This window comes from Alosa sapidissima, chromosome 9 (genome assembly GCF_018492685.1).
Source record: "Alosa sapidissima isolate fAloSap1 chromosome 9, fAloSap1.pri, whole genome shotgun sequence".
In the NCBI taxonomy this organism is placed as follows: domain Eukaryota; kingdom Metazoa; phylum Chordata; class Actinopteri; order Clupeiformes; family Clupeidae; genus Alosa; species Alosa sapidissima.
In genome coordinates, this window is record NC_055965.1 from 19,392,728 (window position 1) to 19,417,064 (window position 24,337).

The window sequence follows — 24,337 nt, forward strand, 5'->3', positions numbered from 1 at the left end:
ACATCTTCAATTTACAGTCTTAAAACACATTTGTGACTTGTACAGTTTTATTATATGATATACACGTTTGCCGCTTAATTGAAACTACCATAGTTACATTAGAATTGTATCCCTTGTAGATAATTAATGTTCCTCAGCTTCGCATCGTTGTTCCCCGGAAAGGTCATTGAGTCGGACACATGCTAATGTCAGAGAAGGTTTGGTTTGTGGAGTACCGTGTACTCTCCGATGCTCTGCAGATACTTTAATTCCCTGACCTCTTTTTCACCCACACATCCCGGAGGGCACGGCAGAGTAAATTTAGCATGTTCAGCTTGATAAATAAGCGTTTTTTAAATGACGGTTGTATTTGTCCCACATTACGGATGTGCATGGCCAGAGTGACAGCACTCCCAGAAGTAGTACCTAGTCTAAGAAATATCTCCACTGGACGTACGACATCTGAACATATTTTATCCAAATCGCATTACCGGTTATTAAGATGTGCCAGGCACTTATCTGGCAGACCAGGTGGAGCGATGAACGTCTTTGACAGGGCTATGAAGCGCCAACAGAAGAAGTGGGCAGCATCGCTCCAGGACAGCGACAAGTACGATTACTTAAGAGCAGAGGTATGCATTATTACACTGATGTGAAAATGTTGCATAACTGAAGCATGGTGACAAATGAAAATGTCTAAACATTTATTTTGACGCTCGTTTCTGAACAGGCTGGACTACGTGTGGCAGACAGAGTATACGACGTTGCAAGGTATAGTCTTCGTGACCTGGGCACTTTTTGCAACACTACTATCTGACTTCTGAGTATGCCAAGATTGAAGTCATTGAGATGTTACAGTTGATGATCTACAGTTTTGGAGGATTGGGCTGTCATGTGAGGTCACCCAGTCTAACACAAAGCAGGATTTAAAAAGCAGACCAGGAAACAATGCAGCTGTACAATTATTCACTTTGTTGCATCCAGGTTTATACAATGACTGATTGATTTCGTTTGCAGGACCTTTCCTTTGGCATTAGATGTTGGCTGTGGAAAAAGTTACATAGCTGAGCATTTGAGCAAGGTAACAGCTACACCACAACACGACCACCTAATTTCTATTTTCACTCCGTCATCTGTTGTATAGCACTAAGTATCTTTTCATTTTGTTTTAGGATGTAGTTGAACGGTTCTTCCTTACTGACATCTGTAACAAGTCATTGGTGAGTATTACTGCTCAGTGTTGTATTTAATGTTACGCATTACCTGTTCATAATTCAGACAAGGTAAACTTGACTCAACATAGCCATTCAGGACTAAGCTGTGGCTTTACATCAGCTTGGCAAGAGGCAAGAAGGATTAATATCAGGACATTATGCACTCAGCAAATAGGCCTAGTTTTCTTACAGTTACAGGTCATGTTTGACCTGTTGCACCAGGTCCCCCAATTTGGCACAACAGATCAGCTCTAGTTTTTCTTCCAGTTGAAGCATCAGAATGTAGTCCGTTTACCTTAAAATAAAAGCATTAAATTAATGTTCATGCCACACTGACTTACTTTCAGTTTTCGATAAATTGCCCCTTCCCGTTAGCACTAAATGGGTATGGTGCTCTAAGGGATGTTACCCGTTTTCTAAGCTAAAACATTTGTTGTCACATACAGCAAACATCTCCTCACAATGCTAGCTGCCTGTCACCTGAATACAGTGTAAATAACACGGTTTCTGTAGACAACCCAGACTCCAGAAACGGCAACAAAAACAGTCTGGAACGGCAACAAAAAAAAAAACCAGCCTGGTGCAGCCTGGACCAGGCTGTTTTTGTTGCCCATTGTATAAATGAATAAAATAAAAACTGAATAGAACTAGAAGCTACAGTATTTAGTACGTTAAACCAACGTCCTCTCAGGACGTCCTTCATAACATCTCTGGTTAAACTCACTGATGGATGCTTGGCCATGTTCTCTAGAGACAGCAGAGACCGAGTGAGATGCCCACCCATTGTGTTCTGGCAGATGAGGAGTTCCTGCCATTTAAAGAGAACACTTTTGATCTCGTGGTCAGCAGTTTAAGGTAATGCACTATTTCTCAGACCATCACCTCTGAGGGCTTGCACATTTACTCTAAAACACACTCAGCAGTATCCCAGCCGGACTGTCCTTTCAAACAAGTAACATAAGCAATGGAACATATATTTTAGGTAGTTGGAAGTCTGTGTTCTGGTTAAGTATTCTATACCACAGTAGATGAGATGTCGTTGGTAATTGTGATAGGTAAGTTCAGTCAGTCTGATGAACCATAGACAGACCATAGCAGTCTTAACTTGCTGAACATTAGCAGAATTGAAAGTCTCTTGTTTTGTGTTATAAACAAGGTGACCCCTTTTCTTAGGAGTTGTCTCAACGATTGAGGGCTGATGAAGTTCTCTCTCTCTCTCTCTCTCAGCTTACATTGGATCAATGATCTTCCTGGTGCCCTACGACAGGTATGTCACCTCCTCAGTTCCTTCGATAATATTAGTCTATTTGAGTACTTCTATTGTTCATTAGAGAAGGCAAAGTGTGAATGTCCATGTCCACAGTAGATGGCGCCATTGAGTTATATTTACTAAAGGCTGTCGGATCTGATTAAGACAACTGTTGTGGTGCTAAGCTGTGGTTCCATGAGTACTAGTCTATGTAATCCAATTCCATGATACAGTGACACTAATCATCTGTCCCTTCTTCACTCTCTGTCTTCTACTTCAGTCTATCCATCTTTATTTATCTTTTCTCTCCCTGTTTGTGTGTTCTCTTCCTCCCCTTTTCTCTCTCCCCCTCTCCCTCATTTCATCTCTTTCTGTCTCACCACGTCTCATCTCTCGCTCTCACTCTCACACTACGCCCTTTTCTGTCTCTGTCCTTTTCATCATCATGTCTCTCTTCTCTCTTTTTTTCTCTCTCTCTCTCTCTCTCTCAGCTCACTGATACCATCATCCCACAGAAATGCTGCATAAACAGGGATCTGATTTTGTTAGTTGGTGATGGTGAGCTGATATGTATATAATTGGTAATATCATGTGCTCTCTTTCTCTCTCTCTCTCACTTTTCACTTCTCTATTTTACCATCTCCCTCCCTCTAACACACCCTCCCACACACGCACACACTTTTCCCCTTCTCTCTCTCTCCCCCTCCCTCCCTCTAATCCCCCCCCCCCCCCAACACATGCTCTCCCCTTCTCTCTCTCTCTCCCCTTCTCTCTCTCTCTCCCCCTCCCTTCCTCTAATTTACACCCCCCCCCCCCCCCCCCCCCCCCCAACGCACACACACATCCCTTCTATCTCTCTCTCTCTCTCTCTCTCTCTCTCTCTCTCTCAGATCCAGCATGTGCTGAAGCCTGACGGCGTGTTCATCGGGGCGATGGTGGGTGGGGAGACCCTGTACGAGCTGCGCTGCTCGCTGCAGCTGGCCGAGCAGGAGCGCGAGGGCGGCTTCGCCCCGCACATCTCCCCTTACACGGCCGTCACCGACCTGGGCAACCTGCTCGGACAGGCCGGCTTCAACATGCTCACCGTGGTAAGAGCTCTGGCCTCGGTGAAGTCACGATCGTCCTGTTACCTCAATCGATTGGGCATTTTGAAGTGAAGGTAGATCAGATAATTAGAGTTCACCTGTGATAAGTAAACAGGTAGAACTCATACATGGTAGGACTTTTACTTTCTAAAAACAGCCGTGTTTAGGGGCAGCCGTGGCCTACTGGTTAGCGCTTCGGACTTGTAACCGGAGGGTTGCCGGTTTGCACCCCGACCAGTAGGCACGGCTGAAGTGCCCTTGAGCAAGGCACCTAACCCCTCACTGCTCTCCGAGCACCGCTGTTGTTGCAGGCAGCGCCCTCCGAGCAGCGCTGTTGTTGCCCTCACTGCTCCGGGATTAGTGTGTGCTTCACCTCACTGTGTGTTCACGGTGTGCTGAGTGTGTTTCACTAATTCACGGATTGGGATAAATGAGACCAAATTTCCCTCACGGGATCAAAAGAGTATATATACTTACTTAAACCGTCACCGTCACCGACCGCAACTTGCCGGGATAGGCTGGCTTCAACATGCGCACCCAGGTAAGAGCTCTGGCTGGCTTCTGTATAGCAGAGGTGGTAAATTCCGACTTCAGAAGTTAAATGTCCTACCACTATTCTAACCATTCACTTAAACTAGATGATTCTAAATTAGCTCAACTCTTCAGCCATTGGTTCTCAACTCTTGAGAACCATTACATGGTAGGACTTTTACTTTTACTTACCTGTAAGCTGGACGTTGCCGCCTCTGCTGCGAAGTCACGAATGTCCTGTTACCTCAATGCACTGGGTATATTGGGCTACTCGCTTTTTGCAACACATAATACTGAAGTGGATAGGAGATGGGGGGGCTACAATGGAGTGGACTTGGTGCTGCGTTTAACCAGTGGTCTGCACTGTTAGGTTCAGATCCAGCAGGTGATCCCCATAACCCATTACAATGTCCTCAGGCTGCTTCTTATTAGACATTTTGAATACGTTCTGAGAGTGTCTTCTGTGTTTTGTTTCACAGGATATTGATGAAATTCAGGTCAACTACCCAGGAATGCTTGAGGTCATGAATGACTTGAAAGGTAAAGGAGTTTAAATGACAAAAGCATGTTGCCTCATCTCAGGTGAACGTTTCCCATTTCAAATGTATGTTTGTGGTGGTTGTCACTTTAGTGAATAAATCGCTGAGTAACTGGTACAGGAATTACAATTACAACTCAGTACTTAGTGTATGTACATGTACAGCAGTTTTAGATAAAGTATTTTGTAGTGATTTAAATGTGTACTAATAACGCTTGTGACTGTTTAAGGAATGGGAGAAAGCAACTGTGCCTGGAACAGAAAACCGATTCTCCATAGAGACACCCTGCTAGCAGCAGCAGCCATCTACAAGGGTGAGGTTGCCTGGCAACACAATGTAAACACGTTGGCAACACGATTATATAAACACATTAGCTTTTATGGCGGGGCCTGATCATTTCTGATTGATGGATAATTAGGAGCACTGTGACATTGCATGCAGAGCAGAGTTATGGTTGCATTAATTACAGAGCTTTGTTGAAGTGCTCCAGCATCACTTCAGGGACATCATTTGCAATTGTAAATAGGTGATGAACCACTGTGGCTCTGCATGTTAATATCAACATTATTCAGCAGCGAAGGCTATGAACTCACAGACAAAAGAAAGAGACCGTTAACCCAGACATCATGCTGCACATTTCCCCTGATTACATTTTTGCTTGACCCCTCCTTTTAAGGACAATTGAATACTAATGATCCTTTGTGATGTAATCCCCCCCCCCCCCCACACACACACAGAGATGTATGGGAATGAGGATGGCACGGTCCCGGCCACCTTTGAGGTTCTGCACATGATTGGCTGGAAGCCCCATGAGTCTCAGGTACCAACGAATCCCGTGTTACCCCCCCTATTCATCACTCATTCCTTTCACGTCTGTCGTACGTTTAGTCTCATCAGTTATCAGCTCTCGTGTTATTCGCTGCTATCCCGTGCAAAGAGCTAAGCCTCTGCAGCACAGAAATGTGCCGCAGCTGTTATTGATTTGCAGCACAGAAATGATTTTGACCGAAATCGCTTTGTATGGGACCGGGGAACATAGGACCCCTTTTTTAAAACCCTAACCATAATCCTAATCCTAACCCCGAGCGGGGAACATAGGGATGACCCCGTTTTCTTGAACCAAGGCCGGATCAATCCCCGTAGGGTTTTCCATACTGACAGAAGTATGTGTGGGATGGCGTCGGACTGTGAGGCTAACTTATCTGTAAGCTCTGCTCTGTTGGGGGGATTGTAGCCCAAGGCTAGGGTAGAAGGAGCCCAATACATATTTTAAAGATGGTGTTCTGTGGAGTTGTAGAGTTGCACTGACTCTCTTGTAAATGGAGAGGGGGTGTTCAGATTCTGAGTCGATCTTGTATGCAAGCCTAGTGTATCGAATGCTAACAGATGTTTCTAGATATTGGCAAACATTGATACACACTTGGAACCCCTTGGAATAAATAAGCTATAGCTCTGTTTTTTTCTCTGCTCACTCGACCTATTCTTAAAATCATATGCATTTTTGTTAAATCCCACATGTTGTGTTTTCGTATATTCGTATCTGATGTCTGGGCGCGTTGCGTCTGTGTGTGTTCTCAGGCCAAGCCGGCACAGAGGGGCTCGGCCAACGTGTCCTTTGCAGACCTGTCCAAGATCGGCAAAACGCCACCGGACCAAAAATCATAGTGTGTGTATGTGTGTGTGTGTGTGTGTGTGTGTCTGTCTGTCTGTGCTCTTTGTTGGTAAAGTAACCATGCAGGCTGAAATGAATTCAATGAAACATTAGTCTAAATTTGTACACTTGTAAAGAAATAGAAAATGTCAATAAATTATCAGTAGTACTCCAAATGACCAGTATGTCCTTTTTTTTAATGAAACTACAATGATTTAACAACAGATGTACAAATACAATGATGCTGTTGTGAAAATCTATTAGTTAAGCAAACCAATATGTACAACCAGTGAATAAAATGTACATGTTTTTCCCAAAGTAGTATTAAACAACAACAAAAAAAAAACATAACCAGCAAACGGAACTATTCATCACTAATGCTTAACCTTAATATCAACACAAAAAATTAATGTACAAACCTCAATGTATGAACGTAAGCTTTCACACAGGTAACAAATCTCCATTAAAACAAAAAGAAATGAAGAAAGTGCTTAGAAAGTAGTCCCTTTATACCCATCAACGTTGTGGTTTCATGCAGTTCGTTATACAAACTGAATACAGTATGTATTCCTGTTCAAAATATACATTCTATGAGAGTATGGCTTCTATATGTGTTTGCTAAGTGCTACGTGGCTGTACAGGCAATGTTTAACTGATCTTTAAAGGTAAAACATTCATATGTGCGTATACATTTGGTGAAATGTGACTAAAATCGTCTTGTGAATAAACAAAACAAAACAATAACCTTACAAAACTAGCATTTAGGCTTATAGTATTTGCCCATTTACCTATGTACGCTCTCTCGTTTCAGTAGAATTAAAAATATTTAGCTACAGTACGTTTCCATGTCTTAATAGTAGTTGCCCACGGATGGTGACTTTTTAGAGTTCATGCTTTGGAAGACCGAAGTAAACCCGTGTGTGCCACAAGAGCACCCTGCCAATTGACGCAACATTGATTTATATACGATGAAGTGATGTGTTTAATAAAGGTTATTACTGGTCGTCTAGAAATGTAGTTATTACTTGTGTCGTCTCATGATCCATGCAACATAGTAAATGTAGTGTCCGTTGGATACTATGGAGACTATTACCCAGCAAAGGAGTCATATTACTGATATATTTGAGCCGATGGGAAGATTTAAACATAATGGTCGAGCTTTGCTGTGGAGTGGAATGTCCTGATCAAACAGCATCATCCATCTGATGGTTTGGAAGTATTTCGTTACACACTGACAACTATTATTGCACCATGTCAAGTATTTGCAGACTAGGCAAAGATGCTATAGGCTAGATCTTCTGTTTCTTTAGTGTCACGGCCATGATTAGAATTAGAATAAGCAGCAACTGGTTTCTGAGAATAGAACTTTGACAGCTACTGTGACACATGATCATTCAAGTCATAAGGGTCATTGTAGCAGGACTCTGTATTTATACAAGTCGTCCAGTATTGGCCTCGTTTGGGTGGGAGTAAGGATCAGTGGAGCATTTCAGCCTTTGTAGTGGTCCTCCACAATCCTTTTGGTCTTCGCTCTGGCACTTATATGCTTCGACCCTAAAGAGGAGTCAGAAGGCTGTGTTTTCTTCCTCCTTCATGATCTCTGACCAAAACTCTGTTTCAAGGTGTAGTGCCTTTTTTTTTTCTTTCAGTTAAAAGGAAAAATCAAAATGGGGCCACTTTTTGCCTTTTGGTTCTTTTAAAAGCTCTCCTTTTTGTCTCACATGACCCGGAGCTTACCTAACTGTTTGCGGTTATTTAGGCAAATGCGTCGATCGGTGCTGATAAACTCAGCAGCAGTCCCCGCGTGAATTCAGCGCTTGCGTATTTGCACTGGAGTTGGGTTAGTGGGATGAGTAGATGCAGAGGTGTCACCCTACTACCGGAGGAAGGCACAATGTCGATTCTTCTTCTTTTTCGTTCCTCTCCTCTCTCTCTCTCTCCTCTCTTCTGATCCTCCCTTCTCTTTCTCGTTCTGTTCCCGGTTCCGAGTCTCTGTCTGGGTTCTATCTCTCTTCTCTCTCTCTCTCTCTCTTTCTGCCCCTGGTGGTGCCCGTTGTCTGGGGTCAGTTTAGCCAGTGCCGTGGCTGCTGTAGTCGAAGACGCCCTTCTTGAAGAAGGGGGAGATGTCGCAGACGGCGTGCTTGGACAGGTGCGCCCCTCCCTCCTGAGCCTTCAGCGGGGACGAGGAGGACGGAGACATCATGACCCGGAAGAAGTTCCTCAGGTAGCGCTGGACAAGGGACAGGGGAGCGAAGGAGAGTGAGGACGGAGGGGGACAGCGAGAGAGGGGCAGAATGTGTGTGTGAGGAGAGAGAGGGGCAGAATGTGTGTGTGAGGAGAGAGAGGGGGGCAGAATGTGTGTGTGAGGAGAGAGAGGGGCAGAATGTGTGTGTGAGGAGAGAGAGGGGGGCAGAATGTGTGTGTGAGGAGAGAGAGGGGCAGAATGTGTGTGTGAGGAGAGAGAGAGAGAGAGGGGGGCAGAATGTGTGTGAGAGGAGAGACAGAGAAGCAGAATGTGTGTGTGAGGAGAGAGAGGGGCAGAATGTGTGTGTGAGGAGAGAGAGAGAAGCAGAATGTGTGTGTGAGGAGAGAGAGAGAAGCAGAATGTGTGTGTGAGGAGAGAGAGGGGCAGAATGTGTGTGTGAGGAGAGAGAGGGGGGCAGAATGTGTGTGTGAGGAGAGAGAGGGGCAGAATGTGTGTGTGAGGAGAGAGAGGGGGGCAGAATGTGTGTGTGAGGAGAGAGAGAGAGAGAGAGGGGCAGAATGTGTGTGAGAGGAGAGACAGAGAAGCAGAATGTGTGTGAGGAGAGAGAGAACGTGTGTGTGTGTGTGTGAGACGGAGAGAGAGAGAGAGAAGGAAATAGAGAGACACAGGAGAGTAAAGAGGAAGAGGGAGAAAGAGATTGAAAGTGAGAAAAAGGAGAGGAGAGATCCAAACAGACAAGACACCTCATCAGACATCGCAATAAAATCAGAGAGGGAGAAAGAAATAAGTAAAATGGGTATAGAGCTAAGTGGTGTCACTGCACACTCCGCTATGAAAATAAATTGGGTAGCTGTACTCGGGAGAAAATAAGACAGACCAATCATAATAAGAGAGGAACAATTAAGTTAAAAAATAAAACATGATGGCACCAAAGATTGTTATTCTACCTTCCCCATTTCTTCGAGGCACAGGTTATGAAGAAGAAAAAAGGTGCCTGCATCTGAAGAACATACCTCTAAATGGTTTCGTCTCTCAGACACCATCCTTTCATCGCGGTTCCCAAAGAGCTTTTTGGGAGGGAACTCCAGACCGCCCAGCTGAACAGCAGGAATAATGACAAATGACCTTAGTCCAGCCAGATTGATACTGCTTAATGACAAATGACCTTAGTCCAGCCAAATTGATACTGCTTAATGACAAATGACCTTAGTTCAGTCAGATTGATACTGCTTAATGACAAATGACCTTAGTCCAGCCAGATTGATACTGCTTAATGACAAATGACCTTAGTCCAGCCAGATTGATACTGCTTAATGACAAATGACCTTAGTCCAGTCACTTTGATACTGCTTAATGACAAATGACCTTAGTCCAGCCAGATTGATCCTGCTGCTGAACAGCAGGAATAATGACAAATGACCTTAGTCCAGCCAGATTGATACTGCTGCTGAAGGAACTACATGAGTCACCAGCAGTGATCTTAGTTTTGTGTGTAAAGTTAAATCAAATGTATTCAAATAGCACATTTAAAAAAACAGATGTTGTACCAAGCTTCTTTACAAATAGTATACATGTGTGTGTGGACCCATAGTATATACTGTAGATTATTATAATATTTACATCGAAATGCATGTAAGAGCTTACAAGCAATGTATGAAGTATTTTTTCAAGACTAATCAAGTCCTCACCTCTGGATATTTAATCTTAAGGGATTTGTGCATCTCGCGGAACCGGCTGTAACGCCTGAACACTGTCCACGTTTCGTCCAGCACCGTTATCTGTTTATAAAGAAGACAGTTCATGTTCATGTCAAACCCAGGCATGATTGGTTTATATGATAAGGAGATAAATGTATATATTCAAGGTCCAGTCCAGTGTGATTACGAAAGTAATTGTATTGTTTGTTATAAAGTTATTTCTAATTATGTTGTTTATTTGTTTATATTCAACTTCAGTGTTTTCTTTATTCAGTTATACACACATTTGCATAAATATTTTTTCTTTATGCACCAATGTTTCAACCATCTCAGAACTTGCTCTTCTTTTTCTGTCAGTTCAAGTGCCTGCCTTTGCCATGTCTGCTACTACAGCAACTACTGCATATCTAGAGAACATCTCTGAAAATCATCTTCAGATGTTGGTGTTGCACTGAGCTTTACTCTGAACTCAAAGTGCTCACAGTGGGTTTAAGCTGGTAGCATAGTGCCCAAGGAGCTGGGCTAGCAAGCAGTAGCCAGAAAATTTGAGGATTCAATTCCCAGCAGCCACCGTTCTGCCCTCGAGTAGGGCACTTACCCCCAAGTTGCTCTGGGGAAACTGGCCCTTGTAAGAATTGGCATATATAAGTCACTTTGGATGAAGTTTGTTAGTATGTTTAAAGTTGGCGGTGCACTAACCTTTACTTAAAACTTAAAGTGCTCACGGTGGGTTTAAAAACTGGCCGTGCACTGACCTTTACTTCGAACTCAAAGTGCTCTAGGTGGGTTTAAAGACTGGCCGTGCACTGACCTTTACTTCGAACTCAAAGTGCTCATCCTTGCCCTGTCCACGCAGCACGTAGCGAGGGATGCTTATCTTCACGGGGTCCTTAAGGCTCTCCGGGGACGGACCGAGAGGAACCGACACCAGGCGCTGAGGAGGGAACCAAGCGACGGAGGGAACAAAAGAGAAAGATAAAGGGCAGGAGGAATAGCGTAGGAAAGAGTTCAGAAAGAGGAAAGAGATGGATGGAGAAAGATCAAGAAATTGAGGGAAAGAGAGAAAATGAGGTGAAGAGCAGAGGGGGGGGGGGGGGGGGGGGGCATAAATGGGGTGAGAGGTGAAGAAGGAGAGAGAGAGAGAGGGAGAAGAAATGGACAAGGAGAGAGGAGGAGATAGTGTAGCAAAGAGTAGCATTGAGGAAGGAGATAGATGAGTGAGTGAGTAAGAGAGAAGGAAGGAGAAAGTGAGAGACAAAGGGCACGAGTGAGAGGTAAATTGAGTGAGAATTTATGAGAAAGAGAAAGTGAATAAAATGAGAGAGCAAAGGAGAGAAAGAAATGCAGGAAATATAGAGAGCGATAAAAAAAAAAGATTAAGTTGTTAGATATTTCAAATGATTGCCTGTTTTTTGTGTTAGCATGCACAGCATCTCTAATACTGAATTACTCTTACTCTCTTTAAAATTATTAATACAACTCATTTGTTAATTAAAAGACAGAAAGAAATCGTATGGGGTGGCTTCCCAAAGACAACGGCATGACCAGCTGGCTCTCTGCAGGGACACATTACAGGAGCCAAGGGTGTAGGATAAACAACACATTTGATTACCATGTTTAGAAAAAAACAAATCTTTATTTAATCTTTACAAATAATCTCAATTTCCTTTCATCAGTATTGCACATCTTATCCACAATGGGGAGATACGATTGTCCATTTCACATGGATTGCCTGTGGATTATTGCATACATTCAACTAGTGATGGGCAAATGAAGCTTTGGTGAACCACTGAACCACAGCAGTGTGAACCTAGCGACACTAGCTGAAAAGCAAAAAGATGGCCGCCACACATACATTTTTCAACATAAAAGTCCTTAGCAAACCAATATTTTTGGTTACATATACTGGTTTGGGTAAGGACTTTTATGTTGAAAAATCTACATGTGGCAGCCATTTTGGATTTTTTCATTAGTGTTGCTAGCTTCACACTGCTGTGGTTTAGTGATTCACCAAAGCTTCATTTGCCCATCACTACATTCAACTAACCAAGTACTGAAATAAGACACACAAAAATACAAACAAACATAGACAGCAGCAACATTTTTAACAGAAAACAACATAAACAAACACATGGCTATAATTCATTATATTAAAACACATATCAACTTATAACTTATAAATATAAGTACTAAACAAAATGTATTCGAAACATTTATAGTTACAACTTTCATCATATTCCAACAGTCTTCCATATTCTACTGACACCAGAAAATTAGCAGCATATTTGGTGAATAATTCAACAATTCATTTCCATAAAAAGATCAGTTGAAAGAGATCTGATTGATTTATAAATGTGTAAACATATTTTCTTTAAAAAATACATCTTGGTATAATCTCCCAAAAGGTCATGAAATATTACTTTCCCAACATGTAAGACACAAGGGACAACCATGTTATTACATGTTGCCTGGACCCAACAGTTTCTCTGTGAATACTAGAAAGTATTGCCAACTGGCACTACTAATCAAACAGTGCATAAAGGAGAGAACTACAAGGACATCAGCCTCAAGTTTTTTTTTTTTTTTAAATAGAGTTGTGCAACATGTTCTGATTTACGGTTCTTAATTTTACTCACATTTATTTTTCACCTGCAACATAATTTGATGACGTACTTTGACAAACACCAATGGATTTTGTGTACTTCCTGTGGCTATTCATGCTAGCTTTTAACATGAGTTTCTCTAAGATAGATCAGACTAGATTATTAACAACACTTATTACTATTGGCATTTAAACACAGAGGTAATTGACTAGGTTTGCAGCATTTATGCCACAAGCAAACGCCAAGTTCCAAACATCAGGTTTTGGGATTGTTTTTCTTTGTGGTCTGTCCTGCTGGCATCACTGAACTGGGCTTTGAAAACTATCTCAATCTTGACACAGCTTTCGAATTCCTTAACAAGAAGACACTTTACTTCAGAACGCCTGCGCAGCTTGCAAACCTCAAACTGCGGGCGACTTGGAACAGCAGTGGAGTACCATGGCACAGGGTAGAACACAGCATCTTCGTAAATCACACCAAGATGAGTGTCCGTTAGCACAAACTGAGCGAGGGTATCAGGGGGCAAATGGGAGTCAGGGTGTAGCAGAGTACCGTCCTGCCGGCTCCGCTCAACTCTCACACTGGTGTAGGTGAGCAGTTGGACGTTGGCTAACGAAGGTCTCGGAGAGTCCATGTTCAGCTAGGACCAAATCAGCTAGGACCCTTTTGAATCTGGTGCTGACTTTGATGTTGTTATTGAGAACAAGGTCCGGAATCTTGGAGGCCCAGTCCAAAGAAAGACTTGCAAGGTCACAGTTGAGAAGGGGGTGGCATAACACATGTTTCTCTTTGGACAAAACTGGGTCCAGTATCTCCAGAAGAGTCATGCATAACTCCTGGGTAAGTACTTGGCTGTGGGTAAGGACCACGAAGGTGGGATCATCAGCATTTCCCAAGATCCTCAGATGTTCACCACCTAATCCAACCTGGATCTCTGTGATTTTCTGCAGTCTGAGCCTATGGAGGACCGTTAAGTCTTGATCTTCAAGTCTGGTGCTATCGCCACTGACAACTGCATAGATGACCTCCTCAAACAGAAGCAGGACTCCAGTCTGCGGTGTGGGCTGTTTGTTACTGGCAAGCCTGAGCCAAAAAACTCCTCGAAGTGTGTGGGCAAGTGTTTTGAGCACAGGAACGAAGCTACTCAAGCGGTCAAACATTTCTTCCAATGGGAGGGACTTTAAGTCCAAAAGACAGGTGGGAAATTGCCCAAGCTTCTGGGCAGAAAACCTTGGCATTACTGTTGCATAACTTTACAGAACCCTCTAAAGATCCGGATACATTCCGTGCTCTTGGAGACAGATTGACGGACCACTGAAATCATAATGTAGCTCATCATATGGTTCATCTCTGAGATGCACACTTTTCTTTGGCTTGGGCAGTGTGCTTGTAACATCTTCCACTGGATTTGTTTTCTGCAAGAAGGGTAATTGTTTTTTCAAATGTGTGTTTAGGCTTTGGTAGAAGCCTTTAAAGGCCTGTGTGTCTCTGTTTTGGACTTGGAGAATCACATCTTTCGTTGTCTCGAGGTAGCGACCGGCCTCCCCACAAACCCCTGACAACCTTCCTGATAGGTAGCCAAAGAGATGCCTGTGCTGATTTTTGAAAACCTGAGAGAATATGCCCTTCTTGGATTCTTCAAGGTGAACTTTTGGGGGCATCTTATCACTTGCTGGGATTTCAGATATTTTGCTACCAGGCTTATCTTTGACATCTGCACAACTGGGTTCTTCAGTTTCGTTCTTCAGTTGGGTTCCTGGGTCCTTCAACTGGACAGTTTCCTCCATTTCATCACCAAAGTCTGACAACTTTGGAGAGAACATTTTGAGGTCCAAGAGATCTCAGATAACACTCGATGTTGTTGGCCTTGTTGAGCAGTCGAGAGGACTTCTTCTCATCTGAAATGCACAGATCCATGTACTCATCTGTAGGACCAGAGCTGTTCCTTGTAGTTTTCCAGTTGTTGTTTCTCATTTTTGGAGATCTGCTCCCATTCATCTTAACTGCTTTTCTGTTGTTCAACTCTTCCTCAAGCTCTTCCCTCAACTCTTCCTCCAAAACCCCAAAAGGCTCTGGATCACAACTCATCTTACTCAGCCCCATCCCACCCTTCGTCTTGCTGACACCGTTCAGTTTTTGTGCACTCTCAAAGACTTCGGACTGCTTCAGACTAGCTTTCATTCCAGGGCTATCAGTCTTCCAATCTGGATCAGTGAAGAGGCCAATGGCCAGAGATGCCAACTGGGACCTCAGGTGGGTCTGTAGGAAGATGGTGGGAGTCTCTCACAAATGGATAAAACAATCAAGCCAGTGGCAAGTGTCCATTGCACCCCATGATTAGACTCTTTCGTGATTTCCCCTCCACCAGTGCAAATGAAACATGCTCAAACAAACAGGATTATCCAGTGTGCTGAACAGTGGGTTCAGTTGCAGAGGTTAGTCAAGTAAGCCACAGACTTTCTAATGTGGAGACACAGCACTCAAAAAATACTCCATAGAAATGCATGGGGCTAGTTTGTCACGCCAATATGGCCGTTGTCTACACATATCCCACCCCTTCCTCGGCAAAACGTAGACATGTGAATACGTTGAGCCAATCATGTGGTGTGATGTGAATACATTGAGCCAATCATATGGTGTGTTGTGAAGACATCGTGCCAATCATGTGTTGTGATCTCGCTGCTGGAGCAAGATTGGTGTCGTGAAGCCTTACGCACGCGCAGTTCGACCCAAAGACTGTGCCCGATGATTGCCCATAAAACGTTGGTATATGGCCGCCGAGTGGAGGGACTTGCCTAAAAGGACTTTGAGTAAGCAAATTAATACTTTATCTGAGATATATATCTGGTGCGGAGTATGAAACTTTTGTGTGTTTGTGATGCGGAAAGATACACACACCACCAACAATTAGAAACTCTGCATCATGCTATACTGGGTTATAATCACCAAGTTGATCCATCATATTAGCATCCACAAATTAAGTGGTGGTATCGCCATTCCAGGCCATACCATCATCTATAAATTACGTAAAAAAACATGAAAATCTGTCATTTTAATATCGATTTGTTACAATCTTTCCTGCACCAATTTGTTATTGATGTTAGTAAAAAGGAATTGTGTATTCAAGGATTATTAAACTAACTCTCTTTCATTTAAACAACACTTGCATAATTTGAATGTAGTTTTAATGTCAGACTCTTCACCTGAGGTCTTTTTTGTTTAGGTTTGAGCTCAAAACCCATTATACCATTTTGCCCAAAGCGTTAGGTAGTGACACTCTTGTTTATTACCACTAGAACCAGAATTGAGGCTGAATTAGAATGTGTTCTATTCACTCTTATATCCATTATGTTTTGAGAATTAAGAACAAAGGGACAATAATGGTTAAGAACAAAGGAACAAAAAGGGTAAAGAACAAATTAACAATAAAGGAATGAGTCAACATACCTCATACTTTAGTCTTCTGGGATCAACTTTGTTGTTCAACTTCTCATCATCCTGCAATAACAAAAACCACATACCATCTCTCAAGGGATCATTGCAATCCAAAAATCCAACCGAGATTTCAAAAGACTTCACAATCACTAGCAGGGCGAACAAGGGCGATTATTTTCAAAGCAAGCATGATTCAAACATCAAAAAAACATCCAATATTTTTTCATGGCAGCTTAAAAAAGAGTTGAATAACCAAACCAAACCACCATTTCAGAGATACAATATGATCTTTTGATGTGCTTAAAAGGAGAGGACAGAAACAGACAGGAGGGGGAGTGGGGGGTGGTGGGGGTCATCGCCCCAAAGCCATTATAAGGAACAGAGTGATTTTTACGACCGGGATTAGCATGCTAATCCAAGAGTAACGCGGGAAAACAAGAAAAATAGATAGAAACAGAGAGGGTGAAAAGGAGAATGATTTTAATGATAGGGATTAGCATGCTAATCCAAGGGAGGCTTGTGTGAGAAAGCCGGCACAAGGCGCTTAAGAGGGAACCACGTAATGGCGGGAAACGAGAGAAAGAGAGAGAGAGGGAAGGTGAGATGGGGTAGCAAAGAGTACAGAAAGAGAAGAGGAGGATAGAGAGGGTGGGGGTGAGAAGGAGATAAAGAGAGAGGGGGGTGAGAAGGAGATAGAGAGAGGGGTGAGGGGATGGTGAGTTTAGAATTGGCATGTTAATTCCAGGAGAAACAAGAGAGACTGTGAGTAACACATACAGATTACAGCCACACAAGCGGGTCAGATTTAACCATTTGTTCATCTGTAGGTTTGTCCAGATTAGGGAGTTTGGAAGCGGTATTAACGTACATAACAGAGGGATACTTACACTAACTGCTGTCTCCTCCTGCAGAGGTTGAGAAATGTTACAATGCATCGTCTGAATGCATCGTCAAGGACTATATGAGGTCACTGTTCATGTCTTAGAATCAAAAGACTCTGGTTTCTGTTTTCAGTTTAGAGCAGAACTGATATTGCTTCAGTTATCTGCCTACTGGTCTGGTGCACATGGTGATTTGATTCGCAAGCAGAGCCACATATTATTTTCATTAATTTGGGCCACATCCGCAAAATAAAACAATATGTCCAAAGATTCGTTGTAATGGCATACGATAAATGGTCTTCATTAAAGCAGTTGTTGCATAAGAGCAACAATTTATAGAATTAGTTTATGGGGGTTTACACAGAATACCCACGATACAAACTGTGTCTGCAAGATTTCTCACAATGGGGTTCTTGTACCGGTCACTCAGCCGAGACAGATGGAGATTAACTTCAACAATGAGCCACAAAAGTGAGCAATAAAGCCAATTTAATGCAAATGTCTCGCTTTTTACACACGCTGTCTGTGTCAGGATTAATAATTCAGAGGCTACGTAAGAGAATTAATGGCTCAGTGGGGAGACAATGCAGTCAGACAAGGAACGTGAAGTCAGGAATGGTGGGGTGAAGAGGAGATGGAGCGAAACAAGGAGAAGGGGAGAGAGGAGAAGAGAGAGAGAAGAGAGGGAGTGGAAGAGAGAGAGAAGAGAGGGAGTGGAAGAGAGGGAAGAGAGAGGAGAGAGGTGAGAGAGGTAAGAGAGAAGAGAGGAGAAGGAGAGAAAGAGAGGAGAGGAGAGGAGAAAGAAGAGAGAAGAGAAGAGAGGAGAGAGGGAGTGGAAGAGAGAGAGAAGAGAGAGAAGAGAGGGAGGGGAAGGGAAGGGGAGAAGCGAAGACCAGGGGAAAAGGCAGACATGAAAAATATATAATTGTGTGTGAAACATGGGGACAAATGATTATACGAAATTCAATTAATTTAATGTGGATCAACACCCACCATGCTTATATCAGTAGGGTCATTTTTTAGTAGTATGACTGTAATTTGTGGGACAGGGACTTGGGATAGTTTCATCCTCAACTGAGTGAATGGCAAGGCAAAGGCATTTAGGTAGAGGTAGAAATCATACCTTGAGGGACCTGGAGGACAGGGAGAGGTCCAGGTTATTGTCTCCATTCAGCAGGTTGAGCTTCTTGAGCCTCCTCTGAACCTCCTCCTCGATGTAGGCATTTATCCTGTGGACAGACAGAGGATTTAGAGTCACTCTTTGTGTGCGTGTGTGTGTGTGTGTGTGTGTGTGTGTGTGTGTGTGTGTGTGTACCTGTCGTCTGTGGTGGGTAGGACCCCCAGTGGTCCCTGGATGGGGGATGCTGGTGTGTGTGCGTGTGTGTGTGTGTACCTGTCGTCTGCGTTGGGTAAGACCCCCAGTGGTCCCTGGATGGGGGATGCTGGTGTGTTTGCGTGTGTGTGTGTGTGTGTGTGTGTGTGTACCTGTCGTCTGCGTTGGGTAAGACCCCCAGTGGTCCCTGTGTGTGTGTGTGTGTGTACCTGTCGTCTGCCGTGGGTAGGACCCCCAGTGGTCCCTGGATGGGGGATGCTGGTGTGTGTGCGTGTGTGTGTGTGTGTACCTGTCGTCTGCCGTGGGTAGGACCCCCAGTGGTCCCTGGATGGGGGATGCTGGTGTGTGTGTGTGTGTGTGTGTGTGTGTGTGTGTGTGTGTGTGTGTGTGTGTGTGTGTGTATGTGTGTGTGTGTACTGTACCTGTCGTCTGCCGTGGGCAGCACCCCCAGTGGTCCCTGGATGGGGGATGCTGGTGTGTGTGTGTGTGTGTGTGTGTGTGTGTGTGTGTGTACCTGTCGTCTGCCGTGGGCAGCACCCCCAGTGGTCCCTGGATGGGGGATGCTGGTGTGTGTGCGTGTGTGTGTGTGTGTGTGTGTGTGTGTACCTGTCGTCTGCCGTGGGCAGCACCCCCAGTGGTCCCTGGATGGGGGATGCTGGTGTGTGTGCGTGTGTGTGTGTGTGTGTGTGTGTGTGTACCTGTCGTCTGCCGTGGGCAGCACCCCCAGTGGTCCCTGGATGGGGGATGCTGGTGTGTGTGTGTGTGTGTGTGTGTGTGTGTGTGTGTGTGTGTGTGTGTGTGTGTGTACCTGTCGTCTGCCGTGGGCAGCACCCCCAGTGGTCCCTGGATGGGGGATGCTGGTGTGTGTGTGTGTGTGTGTGTGTGTGTGTGTGTGTGTGTGTGTGTGTGTGTGTGTGTGTGTGTGTGTACCTGTCATCTGCCGTGGGTAGGACCCCCAGTGGTCCCTGGATGGGGGATGCTGGTGTGTGTGTGTGTGTGTGTGTGTGTGTGTGTGTGTGTGTACCTGTCGTCTGCCGTGGGCAGCACTCCCAGTGGTCCCTGGATGGGGGATGCTGGTGTGTGTGTGTGTGTGTGTGTGTGTGTGTGTGTGTGTGTACCCGTCATCTGCCGTGGGCAGCACCCCCAGTGGTCCCTGGATGGGGGATGCTGGTGTGTGTGTGTGTGGTGTGTGTGTGTGTGTGTGTGTACCTGTCGTCTGCCGTGGGCAGCACCCCCAGTGGTCCCTGGATGGGGGATGCTGGTGTGTGTGTGTGTGTGTGTGTGTGTGTGTGTGTGTGTGTGTGTGTGTGTACCTGTCGTCTGCCGTGGGCAGCACCCCCAGTGGTCCCTGGATGGGGGATGCTGGTGTGTGTGTGTGTGTGTGTGTGTGTGTGTGTGTGTGTGTGTGTGTGTGTGTGTACCTGTCGTCTGCCGTGGGCAGCACCCCCAGTGGTCCCTGGATGGGGGATGCGGGGGAGCTGCTTCGGCTGCTCTTGTCGTCTCCGCTGTGACACAGGCCACGCCCCCCACCATCCTCACTCTCACTGAGACGCTGCCTCAGCTGCCGGATCTCACGCTCCACTCTGAGAGGAGAGAGAGAGAGAGAGAGAGAGAGAGAGAGAGAGAGAGAGAGAGAGAGAGAGAGAGGAGGAAGAGAAGGGAGGGGGGAGAGAGAGGAGAGAGGGGGAAGAGAGAGGAGAGGAGGGAGAGAGAGAGAGGAGAGGAGAGAGAGAGAGAGAGAGAGAGAGAGAGAGAGAGGGGGAAGAGAGAGGAGAGGAGGGAGAGAGGGGGGGGAGAGAGGGAGGGGGGGAGACAGAGAGAGAGAAGGGGAGGGGGAGAAAGAAAAAGAAAGAAAAGAGAATGAGAGGAGAAAAGAAAGAGTTGAAAAGAAAATAGATGACAGAGAAAGAGAATCCAAAGGACAGAAAAAAAAGGATAAAGTTGGGCCCTGAGGACTAGTCCTTTGTAGTCCATTCCTATTTAACCAGCTTCAATGTTTGCTTTATTCCCCTCCTTTGCCATAAAAAGCCATCCTGTCCTCCACCCTCTGATGTTCACCATTAAGTCTGACAAATCTCCATCCTACTGCCCTCACTGTGATCTATGATGTGCTTCCAAAAAGTACATTTACACCCCCCCCCCCACACACACACACACACACACACACACACACACACACACACACTCACACCCGCACAGCTCTTGCCATCGTCTCCACTTGATCGTCCACTTACTGTGGCTATAAATCTGACTAAACTCTGATCTGCACCAGTCTTCGTGATTTTTTGATCATCCGAGTGCATTTTCTCTCTTCAGTCCTCTTTTTGTAAGCTCTTTCCTACACCCCCTCCTTCTCTCTCTCTCTCTCCATCGCTCTACCTCTCTCTCTCTCATCCGCTCACCCTCCTTCGTCTCTCTCCATCTCTCTCCCTCTTTCTTTCTTTCTCTCCCTCTCTCTCTCTCTCCTCACCTGGTCGGTCTCCGTCCCCCTCTCCTGCATCTCTCTCTCTCCCTCTCTCTCTCTTCCTCACATACACACCTCTGTTGGTCGGTCTCCGTCCCCCTCTCCTGCGTCTCCTTCTGCTGCTGCTGCGCCTCCTGCTGCTGCGTCCTCCTCTCCTCCTCGTTGGCGGCGGAGGACTCGAGCGATGAGGAGCGGCGCAGGGCCGAGTGCCTCCTCTGCAGGCGCGCCACGGCCTCCTCCAGCGCCTCCCGCTGCTGCCGCTCGCGCGACTCCAGGATCTCGCGCTCCTTGCTCCGCACCTTCTCCTCCTGCCGCGCCACGTGCGCCGCGAACTCGTAGGTCTCGCGCAGCTGCTGCAGGTGCTCCGCGCTGGCGCTGTGCAGGGACAGCCGCTCCTCGTTCTCCTCCAGCTCCTTCTCCACCTGTGGGGGAGGGGTGGTGGAGGGAAAGAGAGGGGGAAAGAGAGATGGAGAAGAGAGAGAGATGGAGGAGAGAGAGAGATGAGGAGAGAGAGGGTGGAGAAAGAGAGGGTGGGGGGGTGGAGAAAGAGGGGGGGGGGTAGAGGGGGGGGAGGGGGGTAGAGGGAAAGTGGGAGAGAGGGGGAAAGAGATGGAGAAGAGAGAGAGATGGAGGAGAGAGAGGGTGGAGAAAGAGAGGGAGGGGGGGGTGGAGGGAAAGTGGGAGAGAGGGGGAAAGAGATGGAGAAAAGAGAGAGAGAGGTCATCATCTGCCAATTTTTCACCATTCTTCACCGTAAACTATTAAAGCAACACCAAAGCACTTTCCCTCTGTCGCACGCACGCTATTTGTTTATCCAGTCCGGTTTTGCAAATAACAATGGTAGAGTCTGTTGCATGATTTTATGAAAGTGTGATGTATTGCGACATCAGAAGCAATATCATTCCATCAAAGTACACATCCGCTAAATCCCCCCCCCCCCCCCCTCACACACACACACACACACACACACACACACACACACAAACACTCACCTGGTAGAGGGTGTTGTCCAGGTCTTTCTCCACCTGCTCCGACGAGCTCTCCTCCCCCAGAGGGCCGAGTTCGTCTCCTCCACCACTTCCTTCATCGCGCTCCACCCTCTCCAGCACCTCCCCCCTGGCCTCTGCCTCTCCTCCAGCAGGGCCGGAGCTGACTCCCGCCAGGCACGCCAGCTGCCGCTCCTTGGCCAGGAGCCGCTGCTCCGCCTGCTGCACCGCTGTTGCTGGTGCTCCTCCTCCTGAGCTGCGGACGCGTCGGCCGCTGACGTCGACGTCGCGGTGCCAGCGATGTGTCTGTGGTGCCCGCCGTACCAGTGACAGTGCCCGCGGCCGCGGCCGCCGTCTTCTCCCGGGCCTGGTGCTCGGCGCGCTCGCGGATCAGCGTGCCCAGGGCGGAGCGCTCGGCGGTAACCTCGGCGACCAGACGCTCGCGCTGCTGCTCTAGCGCCTCCAGCTGCCGGCCCAGCTCCTCGGCCTGCGCCCGCTTGAAGTTGGCGTAGCGCGTGCGGGCGTCGTGGGCCTGCATCGCCACCGTCGCCGTGCCTGGACCGGCCCGCCGCGTCGGTCACATCGCCGTTGTGGTGGTTGCCTTTGGCGTCGTCTCCATCCCTGTCACTGTCGTCGCCGTCCTCCTCCTAAACAACAACAACAACAACATGTAAATTTTATATATAGATTAATTTATATACCACTCTTCTTCTAGGTACCCAACGTGCTTTATACTGTTCATGTTTGCTTAGTGGAAGCTTTTATACAAAGTGACTGACAATATAAAACAACAATAAACATTACGCTAGCATGGAAAGTAACAGTCTAAAGTAAAATCCCTCTTCACTGTTCTGTCTGAATAAAGGCAACAGGTCCCCCTCCAAAAAGCCATCACGAATGAATGAATGAATGAATGAATGAAAATAAATGAATGAAAATGAATGAATGAAAATGTCTGTCTGTCCGTCTGTCTGTCTGTCTGTCACCTCGAGCTCCAGACGGGCCTCCTTGGCACGCAGCAGCGCCTGCCTGATGTCGGCCAGGTCTCTGCGCTCCTCGGCCAGCCGCCGGGCGTCGTCCCGGGCCAGCAGGGCGGCGGTGGCCTCCTGGCGCTCGCGCAGCTGCTCCTCCAGCCGCCCCACCAGGCCGACCTGCTGCCGCTCCTCCTGCTCCAGGCGCCGCCGCTCCAGACGCAGACGCAGCGCCTGCTGCTCGCGCTCCCGCTTCAGGCGCTCCAGCTCGCGCACGATCTCGCCCTGCTCCTCCTGCAGCTGCTGCTGAGCCGGAGACTCCGCCGGAGCAGGAGGAGGAGGAAGAGGAGCGTGAGAGAGAGGAAGGCTCTTCTCCGTTTCGTCGTCGTTGTCGTCGTCGCTGTCTGATTCGCTGCCCTCTTCCTGCTTGTCGATCTTTTCCGTCCCGTCTGGCTTCTCCTCCCTCTCCAGTTCGTCCTGGTCTTTCTTCTCCTCGCTGGCGTCGCTCATCTCCGCATCCTCCTTGTCCTCCTCCTGCAGTTCTTTGGCCGTCATGTCGTGGCCTTGCTCCGTGTCCTCCTGGACATCCTGTAGTGGTCGTTTAGCTGTGAAATAGACAGAATACACGTCTAAAAACAAAACTTACAACTGGATGTTTTGAATGTTTTTTATACATAGATTTCTCGTCAACTAAACAGCTGACCTAACTATTTTGCTAGATGTTTACTGTTAGCACTGCACGATGTTGACCAACATCAATAACAACAACACCCAAAGCAACAACAGTAACAACAGACACAAACCACAAACGGTCACAACAGCAGCTACAGGCATAGCAACAATGACACTCAAAGTTAACTAGTCTTCGTCCTCATCAACATCAACAACAACAACAAAGACAACAACATCAACATCAACAACAACATGACCATCAACATCATCAACGACAATGACAACATCTTCAATATCAACTTCAGCGACAACATCAAAGACAACAACATCAATATCAACGACAATATGACCATCAACATCAACGACAACATCAACATCAACGACAACATCAAAGACAACAACCTCAATATCAAAGACAACATTGATGGACATCAACAACAACAACAACAACAACAACAACACCACCACCGCACCTCCCCCCTCGCGCTGCCTCTCCTCCTGGAAGCGCTCCTTCTCGGCGAGCAGGTCGCGGAGGCGGCTCTCGATGTCGTGGCTGCGTCGCCGCAGACTCTCCTCCTGGTGGCGGATGCGCAGCTGCACCTGCTCGGACTCGCGCCGCTGAGACTCCACCTCCTGCTGCATGCGCTCCAACTCCGCCTTCTCGCTTCGCTGCTTCTCCTCCATCTCCTTGATGAGACGCCTGACGGAGGTGGGGGCAGGGGGGGGGGGGGAGAGAAGAAGAGGGAGAGGGGAAAAGAGGAGAATGGAGGAAGAGAGAGAGAGGGAAAGAGAAGAATGGAGGTAGAGAGAGAGAGAGGGAAAGAGAGGAGAGAGGAGTGGA

At 46.5% G+C, this 24,337-nt stretch overlaps 3 protein-coding genes and 1 pseudogene across 5 annotated transcripts in view; 1 reads left to right on the forward strand and 3 right to left on the reverse strand.

The window, feature by feature from the left end:
* On the forward strand, window positions 1-6,424 carry ndufaf5 (NADH:ubiquinone oxidoreductase complex assembly factor 5). 2 transcript variants are annotated; one of them, XM_042102621.1, is made up of 11 exons: window positions 1-611; window positions 710-750; window positions 997-1,060; window positions 1,152-1,199; window positions 1,945-2,048; window positions 2,421-2,460; window positions 3,333-3,530; window positions 4,538-4,598; window positions 4,827-4,910; window positions 5,335-5,417; window positions 6,176-6,424. In XM_042102621.1, the coding sequence occupies exons 1-11, from the start codon at window positions 306-308 to the stop codon at window positions 6,260-6,262; spliced, it is 1,116 nt and encodes a 371-aa protein (XP_041958555.1). In that variant the 5' UTR covers window positions 1-305; the 3' UTR covers window positions 6,263-6,424. The 2 variants fall into 2 exon arrangements, with proteins under 2 accessions (XP_041958555.1, XP_041958556.1); XM_042102622.1 differs by lacking the exons at window positions 1-611; window positions 710-750; window positions 997-1,060; ... (1 more) ...; window positions 1,945-2,048; window positions 2,421-2,460 and adding an exon at window positions 2,868-3,000.
* On the reverse strand, window positions 6,425-19,936 carry LOC121718454 (kinesin-like protein KIF16B). Its single transcript, XM_042103467.1, has 8 exons — window positions 19,825-19,936; window positions 18,693-18,747; window positions 18,194-18,299; window positions 16,202-16,252; window positions 10,963-11,085; window positions 10,143-10,232; window positions 9,468-9,551; window positions 6,425-8,478 (listed from the first exon to the last, which is right to left on the reverse strand). Exons 1-8 carry the CDS (start codon window positions 19,934-19,936, stop codon window positions 8,317-8,319), a joined length of 783 nt encoding a protein of 260 aa, XP_041959401.1. The 3' UTR covers window positions 6,425-8,316.
* Window positions 12,535-14,534, reverse strand: LOC121717908 (annotated as a pseudogene).
* Window positions 19,831-24,337, reverse strand: part of kif16ba (kinesin family member 16Ba) — a 25,157-nt gene continuing 20,650 nt past the window's right edge. For both annotated transcript variants that reach the window (XM_042102593.1, XM_042102592.1), the window contains 5 exons: window positions 23,970-24,196; window positions 22,840-23,429; window positions 21,860-22,500; window positions 20,943-21,289; window positions 19,831-19,986 (listed from right to left, as the gene is read on the reverse strand). In XM_042102593.1, the coding sequence (XP_041958527.1) occupies window positions 19,961-19,986; window positions 20,943-21,289; window positions 21,860-22,500; window positions 22,840-23,429; window positions 23,970-24,196 (1,831 nt within the window). In that variant the 3' untranslated portion in view covers window positions 19,831-19,960. The remainder of the gene's footprint in view (window positions 19,987-20,942; window positions 21,290-21,859; window positions 22,501-22,839; window positions 23,430-23,969; window positions 24,197-24,337) is intronic.